This window comes from Achroia grisella, unplaced genomic scaffold, assembly GCF_030625045.1.
Source record: "Achroia grisella isolate CSIRO2021 unplaced genomic scaffold, CSIRO_AGI_Agris_v1 utg546, whole genome shotgun sequence".
Taxonomy (NCBI): domain Eukaryota; kingdom Metazoa; phylum Arthropoda; class Insecta; order Lepidoptera; family Pyralidae; genus Achroia; species Achroia grisella.
In genome coordinates, this window is record NW_026712931.1 from 5041377 (window position 1) to 5063496 (window position 22120).

At 31.1% G+C, this 22120-nt stretch overlaps 2 protein-coding genes across 9 annotated transcripts in view; both read left to right on the forward strand.

Annotated features, from left to right (window-relative positions):
• LOC131848020 (sodium/hydrogen exchanger 3) overlaps window positions 1–8051 on the forward strand; it is a 39087-nt gene extending 31036 nt beyond the window's left edge. For 5 of the 6 annotated variants that reach the window (XM_059197759.1, XM_059197765.1, XM_059197760.1 and 2 more), the window contains 4 exons: window positions 523–576; window positions 1162–1341; window positions 2248–2599; window positions 3455–8051. In XM_059197759.1, coding sequence (XP_059053742.1) covers window positions 523–576; window positions 1162–1341; window positions 2248–2599; window positions 3455–3647 — 779 coding nt within the window. In that variant the 3' untranslated portion in view covers window positions 3648–8051. The remainder of the gene's footprint in view (window positions 1–522; window positions 577–1161; window positions 1342–2247; window positions 2600–3454) is intronic. The other variant, XM_059197763.1, reaches the window with a different exon arrangement.
• A 2030-nt stretch (window positions 8052–10081) lies between these two features.
• Window positions 10082–22120, forward strand: part of LOC131848024 (protein phosphatase 1 regulatory subunit 16A-like) — a 34319-nt gene continuing 22280 nt past the window's right edge. For all 3 annotated transcript variants that reach the window (XM_059197770.1, XM_059197771.1, XM_059197772.1), the window contains exons 1-2: window positions 10082–10313; window positions 12198–12292. In XM_059197770.1, the coding sequence (XP_059053753.1) occupies window positions 12213–12292 (80 nt within the window). In that variant the 5' untranslated portion in view covers window positions 10082–10313; window positions 12198–12212. The remainder of the gene's footprint in view (window positions 10314–12197; window positions 12293–22120) is intronic.

The window sequence follows — 22120 nt, forward strand, 5'->3', positions numbered from 1 at the left end:
CTGTGTGATATATTTTATTACCTATACATCCACTGCTTTATTAGTTTTAAGTTCACATCTATGACGAAGACAACTTTAAAAGTTATTTTAACTTTTAATACTACTAGGAATATTATGATATAAGTATATATTTCTGAATGTCTATTCTATAAGTAGATATTTGAAAGTTTCGATGTAAAAATAGTTATGAAATTAATTGTTGTTCAATTACTGTATTAATAATACACTTTTTTTTATTATGGTTGTCTGTGTCGTAGATTTATATACAGTATATTAATTATGCTAATTTACGAAACGTAAGTACAGCATGGATTATTATTTAAATTAATTTATTTATATTGAAATATTATATAGAATATATTATTTAAGTCTCATCATAACAATGGAAAAAGACATATGAAAATCAGTCATCACATAATTCAAGATAAGTTATATAAAAAAAATAACTATATAATTCAAAATATGATATATTAATAAGTATCTTATTTTATTAAGTAAATAAATACTATTTATATCTTTTAGTGCCCAATGAGGATATCCTTGAAGAGGACGAGAGGAGAATGTCGGATGAAAACGGTATACAAATATATTTATATATAAATATTTATTAATAGCGCTTTAAAAATTATTATCATTTCTCCAATTTGCTTTTTTGGAAACGTTATGTCGTTAAATTTCACAAATCTAGTCACAATTTTGATATCGTTTTCGAAACTTTGATATATTAACAGCGATTAATATTGGCATTCAAATAGCACCCCTGTCATGATAATAATAACCCCGAAAATACAAAGCCTATTTAGTCCAAAAAGCTACAGCTTAAATTTGAGCTTGTGTTATGGGTATTATACTACCGCTACATACGTACGCTTAATACTCGTACGTAAATATTTTTATAAAACACCCAGGATATCATATTAATGAATACAAATGTTTATGCGAGGAATAGAACCTGCGACTTCTAAAGTAAGGCGGTGTGTAAAGCACTAGACTATCTAGGCCTAATATAACATATTGTTTAATAAAAAAAAATAGAGATCTCTAACATATTTGCACCGGGTGGGATCGAGTGTACATATCTATTCCTAATTAATATTAGTATGTAAATAAATATAATATTCTATAAAATCGTGATTAGACATCAGATAATTTCACTTACAGACACGTACATGACTGTGGCGGAAACAGCACGGGTCGCCACCCCTACTGCTACGGAGACCATGTTGCCATGGAAACGAGAGGAGGCAGAGGGTTCCGGCGCACTCAAACAATCCGAGTTCCCGTCGTGGGCATCCAACAAAGAATATCTCGCTTATAGCTCCCCCTCGGCTACTTTCCTAGGTGAATAATTCAATCAATAATGATAGACATATCACGCAGCGCCATCTAGTAACAAACTAATTGGAGTGTATACCGTGGATACTATAGTTACTTTTAGGTTATTGTACAATTAATTGTAATCTACCTACGAAGGCAATTTTTTATAAAGCCTAACTGAGATCAGTCTAACCAATTTCTGTGGGCAAATAGCTTTCTTTGTAAGTTGTGTTATGGTTCAAGAATGAGAATAAGCAGTTAAATACAAAATATAGACGCAAAAATATTCGACCCAATACAATAAAAAGTAATGAATATTATGTTGGTATCGTAAGGGAGTTCTACTCGCGACTATCACTATAAATATTTGATCATATGAATTTTGTTAAAATTTAATTAAAGTTAAAGTTAAGATTGTAGTCAATAAATCATATATACATGAGGTATATATGCAAATAACTCTATAATTCCATCATGACGATATATGTATAATCGTCTACATATATTTATAATATTTTATTATATAAAAGGACTACCGGATTTAATTTCTCCGACTTTCATAATAAATTTATTATATATACGACGAAATCTAAATCTTATCTATATTTTTTTGCTGTTATTTAGAATAATATGTATTTATATCTAAAATATTATTACTTTGCATGATGTTTTGTCTTAGAAAAGGATCGATTTTAGCTCTACCTTTTTATGACCCTCATCATAATTCTATTGTCACAAACATAATAGCCTATTTAATTAAAAGTAAGTTTATATATTTAGATGCATCAATAATAATTTATTTTCCATCCTACACTATTTAATAAAGTATCTATATACATGTAACATATTCTCATTTATTTTTTTCTCTTTTCTCCTTTCCTCTCCTCTGCCTACGTAAAAATACCTCCATTATCATCACCCCACAAATAGGTGGTATAGAGAAGCCAAAACATCCAAAATCTATCATAGGTCTCTTCAGAAGAGAGAGTTCTGGCTCGGCGCAGGGGGCTATGGAGGCTGCAGCATCAGACTCTGATGGAGGGAGTAGGGGGGAGAGCAGCAAGGCAGATACATTATCTAACAAAGGAGAGAGTACAGGACAATTGCGACCAGGACCTAGTATGCTATCTAAGAGGAGCACCAGCCTTGGAGGTCCTTCAGTGCTGCTGATGGAGGACGTCGCTCACTCCGACCCATTGGGTGCATCGTCTCGCCCTGCCAGCATAATGCAAGGGCCGCATCGAGGACAATGCAGGCGGGGGTCAATGTTGGAATTAACTGGGTAAGGACCACACATTTGTATTGCAATAATGTCTTATATGATTTATTAATTTATTCTTTATTGTACACACACACACATAGTTAATGAAATTATATAGAATAAATTTAATGTACAAGGGCGAGCTTATCTCTAAAAAGAGATTTCTTTCAGCAAACCTAGAAAATGTTATAGGATAGCGTATTAAATAGAATAGTCATACATATGTGTACGAAAAGAGGAGATATTAAAATATTGTTCTAATGATATTAACTATAAGTATCAATAGATATACATAAATATATAGACATACATAAATGGTACATAAATAAATTATAAGACATAAGTTAAAATTTATGTATAATATATAAATATAAAAATACGTCAGCATTGCGAAAGCTAATACGTTTTTAATCGGCTTTTGAATATTGCAATACTAGAACTGGCACGTATTTCGTGAGGTAAAGAGTTCACAATCGAATATTATGGCTGAATATGATTGATGAATATAATTTATTAATATTAAATAAAGTCCTCTTTGTGCCTGAAATTTGAATAAATATTATTTTTATGACGCTTATTAAATTGTAAACCAATTACAAATAATTAATAAACTCTCACTTTTTTATTTATAATTTAGCAGGTAAATAGTATGTATGCCGTAATAATAGGTACACCTATCCTACTATTCGTGGGTAAGGATTAATTGGTTATGCACGTCATCAATGTATGTTCAGTGTCTGGTGTGCAATATAACAGTGAAAGTGTTCCCAAAATCCTGAAAATACTAGAACGATACGAAGAATGGCTTCTATTGCTTGGTAATAAATTATATGGTATCTCTATTAATGATTTTTTATTTTAATTCGTTATTTCCAGATCCTTATCTCGCGATGCCATCACAGAGGAAAAGTGCAGTAAATCATTACCAGAAAGCGAACGTATGGGAGTTAGGCGGCTACCACTCGGGCAGCAAAGTCTACCACGGGAGCCTTTTATTCGCCAACTCACCATGGCGTCCACACTCCTCACTAGTTCATCTTCCGACGAATCTTCTGACGAAAACACCTGAGTACCCCGTCGTGGTGACCCGGACAGGTTACCACTTCTGAAATACAGAACCCTAGAGTAAAGTGAATAGACATTGAGTGTAATAAACAGTTTCTAAACAGTGCTGTGAATTTGTGGTGTTGTTTATTAAATTAGCTCTAATAAATTGACTTAAATGCGCGTTAAGCACAACTTAATTGTGTATATACAAACAATCACCTTTGATAAAATACACAATTAATTACACAAATTGAATGTTTATGAAAATACCATTAATTAATTGAATTGAATTAAGTTAATTTGTGTTTGGTTATATATGTATTTAATTCTATGTTTTAGATCTAACATTATTTCAGTCTGTTAACATCTTTCCTCAGTGAATTTATTATTGAAAATCATTAATTTACCTACTATATATATGTATATCTAATTTGACTTTTAGATAGATTATTTTTGTATGATATTCTAAAGTAAGTATTTGAATGATGCTGATAATATATTACTTATCAATATTATAGATATTTTGTTAATTTTAAATGGCCATTGTTGCTAATGACAATATAAAAAAATTGCCCACAATGTAATGTAGATAGGTATATATAGTTTTTTAGTTAGGGCAATTTATAATGTATTTTAAGTGTCACATATAAATATTTAAAGCATCTACACGTGACAAGACTGGGCCTCCAACCGAACCGTCAGGCCAATCTGTTGGGCTGATATCATGTACTGTTTCAATATATGTATATCAACTATGCATTCATCTGCCGACCCCATTCTTTTCAGCTTGTATTGTCAGATCGCATTATGCCACACCATTTAATTGGGCCTTAAGAATTTGTGTAGATCCAACACATGGGCACTAACCCCCTCCGAGCGATAATCAAAATCCTTACGGGGATCGAAATTTCGACAGCCTGAGCCGAGGCTCGAACTCCTAGCGGTGCCTAAACTCAGGCTTAAGACGTATCCGTCAGGCGGGAGTTGGCCTTCAACCTCTCCATAAGTCCTTCCGCGGGTTTAGAGTGCCATCTGCTACCCCCTATCGTTCGGTGAAGCTGTAAAGGTCGGCTGTGGCCGAGGGCTTTAAAAAAGTCCGAAAAAGAAAGCATCGGCTCTAATAAATGACTGTCAAATCATGTCGTGTGTAGGTTCTTTGACTCTTACTTTTTATACTTTTTTTTTAATAATATGATATACTTGTGGTTTTATTATTCCGTAGTTAAAAGTGTAGAGAATAGAACTAAATGAATACCTTTTTTTAAGAGGTGTTCTATGTTTAGACTGCTGTTTTAACGTAGATATATACAGTTGTTTTTGCATTCTAGATAACATTAAAATATCTTTAAAATCCTATAGAACAACATTTACTGAATTTAAAATATATCTATACTAGCTTTCGAAGCAAAAGAATTTTCAAATTACTGCTGTGTATAATTGTAATATGAATATCCAGGGATTGCAATATATACCTCTCATAATATACTGCTAGTCTGTGTTAATTACTATAAATATGCAAAATGAATATTGAACACCTATCTTGCACTTTACCCAGGTATATATGGTAAAATAAATAGGTATAAAACAAATCAAGGTAACGGCCCATAAAGATATTCAAATACAAGCTGTTTATAGAATCGTGATTAAGTTATGAACATCTAAACATTTTTTACAAATTGTTATATCAACTTATTTATTTATTTTTTGCCTAAATTTACTATTTGCAATATATTTACCTACTGTAGTGTAGGTACACTTCAGGGATGGATGGAATATCGTATATTTAGTAATAGCTAACAACACTTCTAATAAATACTTCGAAATAAATCACAAATGAATTTCATTACTGCAAATTATTTTAGTGCCAATTTTATTTAAATAAGTAGCTATAATATGTACTGGAAAATATAATATTATATAGAGGTGCTTAGGAAATTATAACTATAGGCTTATTTAAAACAGACAGATGTCCTGACTACTTCATTTATAGTTTTATCTTAAAAGTACGTAAATTAATTCTGACTACAATTAACGTCGGCCCCAGCAGTAAAATATATCAGTCTAAAATGAAGTTACACGTACATCCGGCCTATCCTGACATAACCGGGCCTAAAAATAATTAAACAGCGTTGTCATGTGTGCTATTATATATATTTATATAACTAGTACAATTCTATATTACATAACATTTGTTTAATTTTATTACTTAGTTACAAAGATTAGATATGCATGTAATTAGATTTTCATCTTTTACATATACCTAGTTTATTCCAAGATTATGCAGTTACTAGCATCCACAGATAATATGATGACCATTTTTATCAATACTACTAATCTCACTAAACACACAAGTGCTGATAGCATATACCAAAAGGTGTTATGTTCTGCCCGTTCCTTACCCATAACAATAAGCGCCAACAGGATTTTTTAAATTCTTTGTTAATCTGTCATTCACAATTGGACATCAATGTTTTCGGTATTGAAATAATTAGATATAAAGCTTTTATGATAATAATAATGTTAAATAGTTAGTAAGATGATGTAACTGTTTCTAAAACAAACTTATGGAAATGTATATATAATATTTGTCCCGTTTGTAAGTAATTAGTACAATAATAGTTAGTAGGTATTTAATTGATGGATATAGATATTTTGTTTAAAATCTATTTATTGAATTGGATCCATATACTTTTGATGTTTGTAAAAAATATGTTCGTATAACTTTTCATCTAAACCTCTTAGATCTAGTGCTTGTTTTATGTCAGATGCATATAGATGACTTTTGACGGAATTCGGTGCTAAAAACCATGCTATGCATCTGACTTGGAACTGAAATATTTTCTAGTTATTAATGAATAATACATTAATAATAATAATATTTTGTGAATCTAATATGGAATTTGTAGTAACTTATTGCATGTACTTAGTCCACACCAGCATAATTTGTCGTAATCTTTACATCAACGTAATGCTTTCGTGCATTTTCATAGCATGCACAATTTTGATAAATATACATACATATGTGTCCCCCTCGACAAAGTAACGAGGGTTGTGATATTGTATATAAGTACATAATAATTACAATAAGAGTTGCTTATTCAGTATACTTTTATAATTAATTGTTGAAATTGTACATAATAAAGATACAACATCGACAATAGTATAGTTAGTGTGTTTTATGTTATCATTGTTTGTCGATTGGGATGTATACCTAGCAGAAGTAGTTAATTTGGGCGGATAGGAATAGGAATTTATAACTTTACCATAGAGAAAATCTTAGAAATACTTCTCTTATTTTGTGAATGAACTCTGGTCTCTTTATTGGTTGATATCAAATACTGAATTCCGTTTTAAATATCATATTTTATTTCATTGTACGTACCTATACTGTATAATTACACTTGGCATGTAACTCGCTTGGAATTATCTATATCTATAAAATCGACATCATGTAACGTTATGTAACTGAAATGTATTAATAGCATGTCAAATTGTGTTAATAATTAAAACACCATCATTTTGACACTAAATATCGCTGTAAAAGTAGTAAATAGTGTAGTAACTTGATGAACTATGCGTATGTATTTAACGTACTTATTAAATATGAACGGAAATAAGAGGAACTTTATCATCACATTCTACAAAGGAGAGTATATATATATATACCTACCAATTTGAAAGGATATCAATGTTCATACAAAGCAGACTCAGTATTAGAAAACCAAATAGTATTATGTAATTAAGTATCTGTAAAACTATTTAATAGTTTAATCTCATGCAATATCATTATGGAAGCTTTTGTAAGAATATGGCGTGTCAATTGAAAATAATAGTGCCTATATTCAACACGTTATTATAAAAATGTAGTTGACACTTACGCAATGATCGAGTGTGCGAAAAATATTGTTACCATACAGTTTTAGCATTGACAAGAACTTCTGAACTGCCTAGAGGTATAACATTCTAAAATTTTTATGTAAGTTTTATAGAAAAAAAATAGAATACAGCTAACACGAATTGGAAACTGTGAATCTATAGATCATTTTGATGTAGGTACTAAGTACATAGTGAATGTCAGTTAGAATTTGGTGAAATATTTTTCTTATTGATCTCTTCATCCTGTAGATTTTTTTATAGAGCATTTTGTTATAGGTAATAAATAAGATTAGGGGCTGGTGAAATATTTTATTAAAGATCTCGTATGCGACATACCTGTTCTTTCTTTTCTTAATAAGTAAGTATAGATTTTCCCTCCACCCTTCTTATATGATATACCTACAACATAATTAAAGAGAAACTTTATGACTTGCAATTTTCAATAAAACTAAATACTTTGGATTAGTACTATTTTGTTTATTTCCGCACTCATTTAAGTTTGTATTCACATGTTTGAAACCAAATATATTCTGTGCGGGAATTTTAACCGTTATTGTATCTACACCCATTTTGCGAAATGTGTTTAGCTTCTGAATGAGGCATCATTAAGTAATTCAGATATACATAGCTTGGAGCCTAATAGCAATTAATAGAGCTCGAATACGCGAAGAATAAGGCTTGGAAGCTTCCAAGTTATACCTAATCTTCGGTAATAGGTAGACGTGGTACAAAATCATCTGCAGAGTCGCTAAGCAGCTTGAAATATCAACGTCTGAGGAATTGGGAGATCACTCACTTCCTATGGTGCTGTTCATGTTTATAGATGATAATAGCCATTCACCATGTGGTGGTATATTTTGCATACCATACAGGAATAACAATTTTGAGTCATTTTGTTGAGGCCGTGGATATAGTGACTTGTATGTAATATTTTCAATAGCCGTTATTAGGTATTGGTACCTACAATATGATACTTATTAAATAATAGATGACTTGTCCTCATTGCTATTTTTCCGTTTTAATGCAATGTCACTGGCCACTTTATTATGGTCTATTATAATAAATAGGACGATGATAGAACGAGCAAGAAATTTGGTTAGGCAGTTCATTGTGGTAAATTCAGCAAGAATAATATCAGGTTCCAAGAAAGAAGCGCTTGGAGATCGACGGATATGATAGGTACGGTATATGGCATAGGGATCTATTTCATGTTACTAACAATCCCCTTCACCCCTTTTTGAAAATGGCCGAACATTGTATGCTGCACCAGACTTCGTTAATGGTATAAGCTGAGTAGGTATCAGAAATGGATGATAGTATGATGACGAAACTGGTCAGTTAATTCGCATCGTAGCAAAATCACCAATTACCATGTTTTCCAGAGAGGACCGCGTAGAGGTCGTCCTAACAAGGTCTATTGATAGCAACGGGGTTTTTAGTAATTAATAATGGAAGGGTGCGTCAGTGGAGGATAATAAGATGATACCCCGTTAGGCGGGTGCACCAATTCATTATCATCCATCAAAAACTCATGTCAGTAACCTTTCCGCTAATATGGCTATAATAAGTTAAGAAAAATTTATGTACCTATAGCAATGAGATAAACGCGCCGTAGACCACAACATACGAAACTACTTTTGATACAAGATAAACCTGTGTACTAGAAGGCGCATTTGGTAAACTATTCATAATAAAAGCTGGGATTGAATTGTATAAAATGAAAATAAATCTTACTGCATAATTATAAAGTTCGTTTTATTCAGTTGTAGCATTAAGTAAACCTATTGTACTATGAGACTGCGAGATAAGAATTTCTGTCGCTTTCGTACAGTTTGCCAGTCCATGAATTGAAATACTATGGTAGAAATAAAGCATATTTTAAAATTGTTTGATTTCCGTTGATGCCGGATGACTATGTTTATCTGTTTACTAACTCAATTATAATTTACTCTTATTTCTAAGAGGAATATAAACTGTTTTCTCCGAATTTGTCGTGGTCAATCTTCATACGTTAAGTACAGTTATGACCTTTATCACATAGTCTAAAATCAATACCTAATCAATACCATTCTCAGAAAATCTTGTAAAATAAGTTTTGTATCTCACTCTAAATGTTTTTTCAATCTAAAGGCGCAAAAAAATTGATTTTTACGTAATATATGGAAGTCTGGCATTGTTTATTTGAGTTAAATTGTTGAATAAGAATGATATTCCTGTCCGTTCTCCGGACAGGAATATCATTCTTTCTATAAATCTTTACGTTATATACCAAATGTTTTAGGTGCGTATACTTTACTTCAGTTATCAATTTGTCTTTATCTCATTAACATGTTTTAAATACGTTTAGAAAGAACTCTTTAATTCTTGCCTTTTCCGGGACTTATTATTTGTGACTGATAGTATTACATTTCTGCGTTACAAGATTTTACAGAACATAATTCTAAAATTTATGATATATTAAAGAAATAACAGTAACATTTTACATTGGTTTTTTTTAGTAGGTAATCTGACGATAGGAAACAAAACTTACAATAGTATTATTTTACTTTATCAGTTAGGCAACACTGTCGTACCCGCTCGTTCAATCGTTGTCTTGTGATTTGTCTTCTTGTTTTTAATAAGATTTTCTTTAAAATTAAACTGCAATGTGGTGTAAATGTAAAATATTTTGTGACTTGTATTGTTAATTGATATGTATTTCATACGTGTACATTCGTGTGTTTAACTTTCATTAGTGTATTTTATCATGTGTGGCAAAGGTATCAAGACAAGAATGAAACATACTTTTGCTTTGTAATAGACAGGAATAAACGTAAGTAATTTATTAAACATATAAAGTTATGCTGTAGGATTGTATAATTTCTTTTTTGAACATTACTCCAATATAGTACTGACTCTACAGGTGTTATACATAGTAGAAGTTAGCTCCCTTTCTAAAATTCTCAGATCGTAATTACCTATTAAAAGTTTGTTACAGAAAAAAAACAATACTTTCTATTATAATAAATAAAATTTCATTTGTACAAATGTATTTATTGGTCTACAACTCTTTTTAATATCTTATCATTCGTAATTACAATAGTTATCATACGTATTATTTTACGAGCAACTTTACAGAAAGCCTAAAAAACAACAATGATTTTGTATGTAATTCTACTGTTAACCGTCAACCGGCATTATAAAAAAAATCACAACTACAGTACTACTTATAAAGCTTAGTAATACCATTACTTAGCTATTATATGTTCTATTATGTGTATATATTATATATATTCTAGCTAAGATTTTAATATATGAATATTTATCACTAATCGTAATCAAAGTAGTATCTACCAGCTTTATCTGTTTTACATAATTAATTGTCAATGTGCTGATGTAGATATGAAAATTTTACATATCAAAAAATATTTTTTTTTTATATTCACTAGTCTTTGTCTTTATTAAAGTTGTAAATTGAACTTATGATGAGACATAAAAATGTTGTTTTGTTGTTCAAAGTATGTATTATTCTTTTTTATTTGTCCTACTAAATTTATTACTGTCAATAATATCAGGTGTGACTATTCTTCACTATATGCTGCATTTTTTTTTTTGCTATTTATTATGTATATTTATTAATTGGTTAAATATTATATATCCATTATGAAATAAGTGATCAATGAAGTTTTTTCAAATATGTTATTTATTTATAAAATTACATGCTCTTGGTAAGTATTATAGTATAATATCAAAACACCAACCAAGGTAATTTACACACATGAAATATTCGAAACTAGATATCATATACTATCAAGGCAATAAGATATATGTATTTAGATATTTTTTTAAATACTATTTAAAATATATAAATACAAAATACAAAATACTGAGGTCAAATATGCATCTGTATTATGTGTCGCATCTAATAGGCAATATATGACTATGTGTAAAACTTTTCTTAAACAATGCTTGTGAAATAACATGTGACATAGAGATCATAAATTGAAATGTATAGTTTTTATTGGACAGACAATATATGGTTTGTACTAGTGGCCCCATTGCTAGAAATGTACCCCATCAGTTTGATAGTACACAGTCATCCTTGGAAACCTGGTGGTCATTTGGTTGGTAAACCAGTTACAGTGGACTGACTGATCTCATTTTATATTCATTCTGTTTTCCTCCATTGTTGCCCCACCACCAATATCTATTGATTATAAAAAACTTTGTTTCTGAGAGCATATTAAATATTAATAGAAATACAGGAGAAACTACTTTTAATTCACTTTTTGGAGATCTATCAGAGCAATGCATTTCTTTTCTTATCAAACTTCCCCTGTATTTCTATTAATATTTAATATGCTCTCAGAACTACTACTACTACTACAACTACTATCTCATACTGTTTAAATGTTATGACCACCTTGTAATTGGAATATGATTGAATTAAATTGTTTACGGTTTTTAAATTGTCCATCTTCATATTATTGAGCTATATAAATATTTATAACTTACTCTATTATTACTTACACATGAGATAGGTTCTAAAAAGCACACAGAGAAACATATACAAGCAGCTAGCATATTGCTGCTGATTCTGCAGAACTATTTATAATACATGCTTTCAGCCATCAGGTCAAATGCAGAAATGTCATGACAAAAAGATAATGTTGATATATCAAAACTAAAGGTTAATATTATTATCTATGTTTTACAGGTAACAAACAGAAAGATGGAACACTCCGATCTAGTAGCCGAGATGGCTCAGGTTGAACACATGACCACTCAGGAGCGGCTACACTTAGCTAGAAGGTAATATAATCTTCTGTTTCACATATTATAGATTGTTTAATGTGGAGTGTACTATTATGTCTTCTAATATATATTATATCTTAGAAGAATTATATGGAGCCTAAGCTGCTAGAGTGTTGCATATAATGCATAAGTTTTAATATGCAAATATCATTGCTTATAAATATCTTAATCCAAAACTTTCTTCTTCATTAATAAGAAAATTTTTGCATCTTTGCTGTAGTATTACAGTTACATGTCATTTATATTTTGGTCACAAATACTTATAATGAACTTTACATGTAATGAAGCGCTAAAATAAAAATAAAAACTTCTTATGTTTATATTTGATCAACTCACGAAAACATCTCAAGACTTGACAATAATTGTTGGAAACAACATTGAATTATTTATTTACTTACTAGTGCAGTTACATAGTGGTCTATATACCAATAGTTTATATATTTTTATCTTTTAGCTACTGTACTTTTCCCACACAGTTCATATGGGAAAGTACAAGGTTAGAAGAGACCTGACGTTCATATCTTGTTTAATTAAATGTACATGGTAGCAAAATCTTATCTATCCATACTTGCCATTAGTTTAGTCTATGTTGTTGTACTCGTATGATGTCGTTATCGGTTTTGCATTTTTAAAGAATAATGTGACTTAAAAATTAATACATTATCGTCTTATGAATTTCGTTTACACAATTCCAGCATTAACAGAATACTTTGGATCATAACACTAAACAATCAGTATTTATTAACAACATCCATACGTATGTGGCGATCTATGTCTGACATGGTTGTTAATAGGATAGGATGATTATAATTGTATAGGTATACAATTATAAAACTAATATTGATGCAGTTTTGATGTACAATTTAATCTGAAGAGTTGCTATCTCGATTTGTATAGTTCGATAAGAAATTTATATATCGGTAAAGCGGATGGATGTAATGGTCAGAGGCTTAGGATTGACCTATCATCTTCAGATATGGTTACTCAGTATTATCTCGGTAAGCACTATGTATCTGTGAGCCGTGTAACGAAAACACCAAATGTGTTTATGAATTTAGGTTCATGGTAATCTGTTTTATCTCCCTAAGTATATAAGTATGCGTATAGATATATGAAAAGTACCATTGAATTTTTGCAATACGTACGAGTAGATTTTTGCATATTCCATTCATCTGGCGACTTTTACGATTTTCCATTTCTTTTTTATATTACACTACAATGGTGGTAAACAAGAGGCTGATGGTAAATGTTTACTGTACACGTTGTCGACCCGTAAGAAACCTTAAAAATACTATACTGTAGTCTCTTGAAACCTCGGTAAGGAGTTCATTCCACAATTTAAGTGTACGCGGGAGGAAGCTCCTCTGTAACCGTCCTGTTTGAGACCATTTAAGTTCTAGTGTATGAGGCTGCATTCCCTGTCTATGACCGGAGGCAATAAAGGTTTCAATAATATTGGTATAATTTCCAGTGTAGTAATTTATTACCTTAGATCAGAATCATATATTTCTCGTATTGAGACCCTTATCAAAATTACTTGATTGTGGAAAGTTTAAAATAGGATTACAATTGTTCAACATAAACCATAGTCCAATGAATGATAAGAATGATTTTACAGATTATCTATATAAAAATACCACGAAGTATAAACAAACATAGGTACATATACTTTTTTGGGTTTCGTAGTCAGTTATGTAAGCCTAAACAGTTTCGTCATATCCATCCGTGCAAAACAATTACTCACACACCCGTTCTCAAAAGAACAATCTGAACACTCTCAGTAATTTTGTCACAATGTAAGTAAGAATATATTTTCCTGGAAAATAAATTCTTCTAAAAATCATATGATACGACGCGATATTGAAACCTTCGAAAAAGGTACCCACTTTATGGTGTTAAAAGCACAAATATACCTACCGTACATGCTCGTTTGCTCTTTATACTGTAAAAAATATATTACTCGCTTTCTGTGTGCTCAGACCGTAAGACTTAGATGTATTGATTGACCGGGATAAATTGTAGGCTATAACAATCCTATCCCATTGCTATGTATATGCCAGTTTTGAATAATTATTGGTTAAACTCAAGTTGACAACAAAGTTACCTTCACATTGTATTGGTAGTTTCTGCTAGCGACGTCATATGCTTGACCTTGATTGACAGGGTTGACATGATTGAAAAGGCCTTCTTTTACTCAAATTATTCGTATATATGCCAAATTTAAAATTTTAAGAAATAGAAGTATTCTGTATGTTATAAACTCAATACAAGCACTTTTGAATAGTAATATTTCTTTTTATTCGGAACACAGGACCTTCACAAAAAAGAGTGCGCAAGAAACTTGTGTTGCTTTTTTGAATAAATGTTATTTTAAGTAAATAATTACACAATAACAAGTAAGAGGCATTGGATAAACAACATGGAAACCGCTACGCACTTATTCCGAGAGCAATCAGATAATATTATCAGCGCTATGAATTTTAAGTTTTTTCTACAAAAATGATAAATTAAATTAGCTGTTAAGGTGTGAAAACGACAAGACTCAGTTTTATATTTACAATTATATTAGCTAGCACTGAATAAGTACTATGTTACCTACATTGATCGAATGTAGATAATATTAGTAAATCTTAGTCGTCACCTTGATAGTGACAAAAACAAGCGGAGATAATCCTGCTACGAAAATCGTTATCATGTCACGTAAACATTTGAAACCATTCAATAGAAATTAAGAAAGCTAAGGTTGTACACTTTGAATTTATTTAGTGGGACTAGACTAGTGAAGTTTGTTTTAATTAACCATTTTTTTTGAGTCCCTATTTTTTACAAGCATTGTTGAAAGTAGCGTGTGTTGTTTCCATGCAAGGGAGGGTTTATTTGGACTTTTGACGTGAAGTCGAGTAGAATTCAGCCAGTTTTGTAGGTTATATTAAATATATTGTGGATAATAATGGAATCATTCACCCACCTGTTCTAACGGTTCCCGCGGCGGGGCACCAGTTAAGGACGATAAGGTGAAGTCAGGTCAGTTAGCCCATCGTGGCAAATTCATTAGGAACTTATCACGATGGTTTCCGTTCACGTGGAGGTCAACCTGTCATGGTACATTACTAGCAATTATGGTTATTGGGGGGAAGGTGATTGTTAGTAATGTGGATTGATAATCCCATTGCTAGCAATGTACCATATCAGGTCGACCTCCACGCGGTTCCCCCTGGAAACAATCGTGTTAAATTCCTGGTGAATTTGTCACGATGGGCTAATTGACCTGACCTCATGCTCATCTTATCATCCTCCACTGGTGCCCTGCCAGCATAAACCGTTACCGCAGGCGGGTGCACCATTCCATTATCATCCATAAAAAAAAATTATGGTTATTAGTATGGAGATTGTTAGTAATGTTAGGTTGAGCTCCACGCCGTTCCCACTGGAAAGCAATATGTAAATTTTTCGTGAATTTGTCTGACTGACCTGACTTATCACCCTCCACTGTGGCTCGTCAGTGTAAACTGTTATCGCAGACAGGTGCACCAGTCCATTATCACACATTAAAAAAATGGGGTCAGTAGGCCGCATTACTAACAAGCCATCCCCCCGGTTATATATAAATTATCGCACATGCATAATCTGCTGTCTCAGGTTGAGGCTTACGTTCTTCAGTATTTTGTTCTGAATGGGATGCGTTTGGGCTTGATATTATAATTATCAAAATGACTTTGGCTTCATATTGTTCATTCCATCATTCTCCATATATTCCATTACACTATAGCCTTATTTATGGCTCCCATTTGACTGTAACTGAATAGGAATAGTTAAAGGATGAGGAGTAACTGAAGCAAGGCTGGAATCTTACACAGCTATTAATATAAACAAATTAATTGGCATCACCGGACGGAAAACAATTAGAAAATATTATTATTCCATACACGGAACATTAAGCAAAAAAATCTTAAAAAAAAAGTTATTAAACACAAATGGAACGCTAATGTGTAGTATTGAAAAAGTTTCCGCTCAGCAAATGCCGGTGACCAGCCGCCATGACGCTGGTATTCTGCAAGATTCCTTTATATCTTATATAATATATATAAATATAATATGTCATAATATTCATATACAATAAATTCTCGCTGTTTTTCTTACAATAAAAGATCTTTTACTAAATATAAGTTCCAAAGATTAGACTATTATAAAATAGTATAATCTTGTTAATATTATAAACGCGAATGTTTGTGAGTATGGATGTAGATTTAGAATAACATATAGGCTGATATTTCACGCAGGTGAAACCGCGGGCACAGCTAGTCGTAGCTATATATTATGAATTTGAAATTGAGTAGAACTTACAAAGAAATATATTTTTGTAGATACTAATGTTTCCTTTTTTATAATGACTTTATAGTGTAATCTTTGAAACCCATATAATTGCTATGCGTCACCATAATCAACATAGTGGGTACATTTCTACGACTTATTATAGATAATATTACTTCCTGTCTGTCAGTCATAATTGAAGAATGATAAATAAATAGATTTAATTTTCAATTGTGATTAAATTTTATTGTATTTGCACGTGGCATAATTATATGTCAGAACATTAAATCCACAAGATTATATTGTCCTTATCGGAGGGGATGGAGATGTAATTCAATGTGACTTGATGTAGTGGCAACAAGATTGACAAAGCTACAGATATAGGATCTGAGAGAACCAGATTAAAAAAAATATTCTATAGTTTTGGCGTTTTCTCTCGATCTACTGTCATAGAGCTTGAGATTTCATATCGATCTGCTGCCTTACAGATCTTGATTTACCTACTCGATTAAAGAGTAATAAACCAAAATATAAAACATAGAATGCATATCGATGTAACAAAAGTATCGACAGATTTAGGCGTGTAACTTGCGAATTTCAGTCGAATCTTGAAGGAAAAATTACAATAGTTTTGTATTGGCTGCACGTCTGCTACTCTGTATATGTATCGAATACCATACGGACGATCACAAATAGAGTGAAATTAAAGAGAAAAAAATACGTATATGTGTAATGACGTTAAGGACAGAAAGAAGGTGGAGTAAATGTGGCATCAGTGTTATCAAAAACACACAAATACAGTTGAATTGATAACTTTGTTTTCGTGTTTATTGTTTATTATCCAAGGAATCCATTATTATATCTATTAACATTTTTATTACCAAAGTACTCGTATTCTCATTTGTATTATTATAGGCCATCATCAAACACTTACGTCTCGTATAAAAATATGTAACTTTTGATTAAAAATTGGAATTTAATGGAAAATTTAAAAGTTAGTGTCATATCCTGAAAATAATTTATTTAGACTTTATATATTTATGCATAAACATATATTACTATAATAATATGCGATAAGTAGTCTTAAATTAAAATATACATCATGCGGCCTATGCATACTGTTTCACAAGCACTTTCGCCAAAACATCGCTAATGACCGGGGCGTGGGAATGGACAATTAGAACACTGTATAATGTTGCTTATTGCATAATTAACTTATTGTTATAAGTATTACATTAATCGAAAACATCGTAACAGTACCTATCATACCAGTGTTAGAAAACTGCACTAGATTGAACCAACAATTCGTAAAACACGGATGTTCAAGTTTTCAATAAGTGACAAACACTTTGAAGGTTACGCACAGTATACAAGATGATCCGATCCTATCGTTTAAGCAATCCGTTCCCATATGTTTTAATTTACTTTTGCTTTAATTCCATTAATATTTATTTATTTATTTTAAGAATTAAATAGTATTTTTTATTCAAACGCAAGTTTTACTTCGTTTAATAATAACTGGTGGTCGCCCAGTGGTCGAATTCGACCATTAGTACTTTAAATATATTAGTAATATTTTATTATGGTCATGATTGATATCCAGTAAGATTATATATAGATAAGTAATATTAAAGACAAACAATATAAAACTATTCTCAACTTGACCATAGACTATAACAATAAACAAAGAGTATATACGCGTGTGTTGTGTCCAATTTTTTTTGTTTTTATTGATTTAATGTATTTTTATGCAGAATAAAAAAAAAACTCGCATTCTGCATTCTATATAAAGTATAACTGCAAGAAATTTCATAATCTTCCCTACGCGCAATTTTCGTATAAAAAGGGGAATGAAGTTTTTCCTTCACGTAGATGTAGATGTAGCAGATGAGTAAAGTTCGTACGGATCTTTCTAAGCAATGTTTATGTTACTATACAATTGCGACAAATTATCCGTGGTTATTCGTTACAGTTACAAGACTGCGTCAACATTTTGACCTAAAGTCGAAATAAGTGAAAAATTCCAAATCCAAAATCATTCTTAATACATATTGCAAAAGGAATAGAAAATAGGTACGGAGATCAATGTTGCGTGCTCAAGACATTTGACCGGTTTTTATTTATTACCGTAAAACTATTTAGTACTGACAATTTAATACTTTTTATCGCACGAAATGCCAATCAAAGATAAATGTTGTAGTATCTATTGAATGATTCAAGTTGATATCAGTAGATTTCTTTTAGAGTATACGTTGTTTCTTATATATTTGGGTTTTTATACATTTTTTTCTTTATGCGTGAGATTAATGTAGTATCACAATACAGGTTTAACATCCATCTAAAGAAAATGTTCACGCGGCCGCCATTTGTAAAGTGGATATTATCTAATGCATGACCTAATCCTTATCTATAGTAAGCACGTTTCTACCATATGGATGACCTCAACATCTAGTAAACCATTTGAGTTATTGTTGGTATTATAAATATTATTATTATGATGAAATACAAAAGCCCATTTTATATCATAATTTATGGCTATATAATTTATAACATTACCTTATCCATCGCAAATTCAGTGGGAATTCATAATACTATACCTATACTATTCCCACTGAAGTTGCGAGAGAGAGAGTATAACGTAGGAAAAGTGTAGCCTTCCTTAGAATGCGATTTAGGTACTATATGGCCGGGGTGGATTTCTCAATTAATATGACAAGTTATGTTTTGATATCAGGATAGTTACGAAGGTTATTATTTGTAATGTTTTGATAAGAATTGCCTATATCATGTATAATGCCATTATTTCTTTATTATTTTAAACAATTGTTTCTATTCACATATTATTACACAGGTGTTACTGCATACAAGTACTAGTGTTTAGTACTTGTATGCACTACTATTTTCTTAATAGCTTGACATAAAATATGACTACTAGAATTTCGACTGACTGTTTTATGTCGCGTCTATTTTGAAGCTGTTTACTTACCTAATATTAATCTTTCTATCCAATCTAATATATAAAATTCTCGTGTGACATTATTTGTAACAAAACTCCTCCGAAACGGCTTGACCGATTCTTATAACAATTTTTGTACTTATTCTCAGACCTACTTAATAGGTCTGAGAATAAGTCGTAAACTATTTCTCATATCCCTAAGTAATAAGGGTGGTCCATCGCAATTTTTTTTATTTCAAGGACAAAATTTATAAAAAATCATATTTTCAGCCAAATTTTCAGCCTCTTATGAAAAATAAGGGTTGATGGTCAACTTCTATTTGTAATAACCATTTTAATAATTTTATAGTATCGACGGTCGATAACTGATTATATGGCAAAAAACGTATGACAGGTTAGCTAGTAATAATTACAAAATATTAGAATATCTGCTGTTTCTGATATTAGAAATAGGAAAGTTTTGTATGTTTAATACGAATAAATTCAAAAACTACTCATCCCACTAATTCAGCCGTGCGAAGCCGGGTCGGGCTCATAAATATTTTCGTTATCAATTAACAAATCACCATTTTTTGTTACTTTGCTAATTTTTAATGTCAATAACTAATTGCGAATAAGTTCACGGGGAGTAGAGAATTATCGATCGTTACTATTTTATTATAGTTTATATACGATCATAAGTACAGACCATGACCTCGTGTCTCATCTCATCAACATTTATGAGGCTCTAAAGAATTGTCATATTGAAGTATGATATGTTATGGTAGAGTCACGTGTAACCATTTTGTAGAGCACGTGATATTCGTAATACAGTTGTTAAAGTGTCTTTCTGGCAGTTGTTACTATACATATTTTTAAAAAGGTTAAACATTTATAACTGCACAAAATATTTACAAGTGAATGTACTTATATCAAAATATCACTGTACGGCATACACCTGCAGTAGAATGTAATTCTACATATAAATATTATTTCTTTTAGAGTATACGTTGTTTCTTATATATTTGGGTTTTTATACATTTTTTTCTTTATGCGTGAGATTAATGTAGTATCACAATACAGGTTTAACATCCATCTAAAGAAAATGTTCACGCGGCCGCCATTTGTAAAGTGGATATTATCTAATGCATGACCTAATCCTTATCTATAGTAAGCACGTTTCTACCATATGGATGACCTCAACATCTAGTAAACCATTTGAGTTATTGTTGGTATTATAAATATTATTATTATGATGAAATACAAAAGCCCATTTTATATCATAATTTATGGCTATATAATTTATAACATTACCTTATCCATCGCAAATTCAGTGGGAATTCATAATACTATACCTATACTATTCCCACTGAAGTTGCGAGAGAGAGAGTATAACGTAGGAAAAGTGTAGCCTTCCTTAGAATGCGATTTAGGTACTATATGGCCGGGGTGGATTTCTCAATTAATATGACAAGTTATGTTTTGATATCAGGATAGTTACGAAGGTTATTATTTGTAATGTTTTGATAAGAATTGCCTATATCATGTATAATGCCATTATTTCTTTATTATTTTAAACAATTGTTTCTATTCACATATTATTACACAGGTGTTACTGCATACAAGTACTAGTGTTTAGTACTTGTATGCACTACTATTTTCTTAATAGCTTGACATAAAATATGACTACTAGAATTTCGACTGACTGTTTTATGTCGCGTCTATTTTGAAGCTGTTTACTTACCTAATATTAATCTTTCTATCCAATCTAATATATAAAATTCTCGTGTGACATTATTTGTAACAAAACTCCTCCGAAACGGCTTGACCGATTCTTATAACAATTTTTGTACTTATTCTCAGACCTACTTAATAGGTCTGAGAATAAGTCGTAAACTATTTCTCATATCCCTAAGTAATAAGGGTGGTCCATCGCAATTTTTTTTATTTCAAGGACAAAATTTATAAAAAATCATATTTTCAGCCAAATTTTCAGCCTCTTATGAAAAATAAGGGTTGATGGTCAACTTCTATTTGTAATAACCATTTTAATAATTTTATAGTATCGACGGTCGATAACTGATTATATGGCAAAAAACGTATGACAGGTTAGCTAGTAATAATTACAAAATATTAGAATATCTGCTGTTTCTGATATTAGAAATAGGAAAGTTTTGTATGTTTAATACGAATAAATTCAAAAACTACTCATCCCACTAATTCAGCCGTGCGAAGCCGGGTCGGGCTCATAAATATTTTCGTTATCAATTAACAAATCACCATTTTTTGTTACTTTGCTAATTTTTAATGTCAATAACTAATTGCGAATAAGTTCACGGGGAGTAGAGAATTATCGATCGTTACTATTTTATTATAGTTTATATACGATCATAAGTACAGACCATGACCTCGTGTCTCATCTCATCAACATTTATGAGGCTCTAAAGAATTGTCATATTGAAGTATGATATGTTATGGTAGAGTCACGTGTAACCATTTTGTAGAGCACGTGATATTCGTAATACAGTTGTTAAAGTGTCTTTCTGGCAGTTGTTACTATACATATTTTTAAAAAGGTT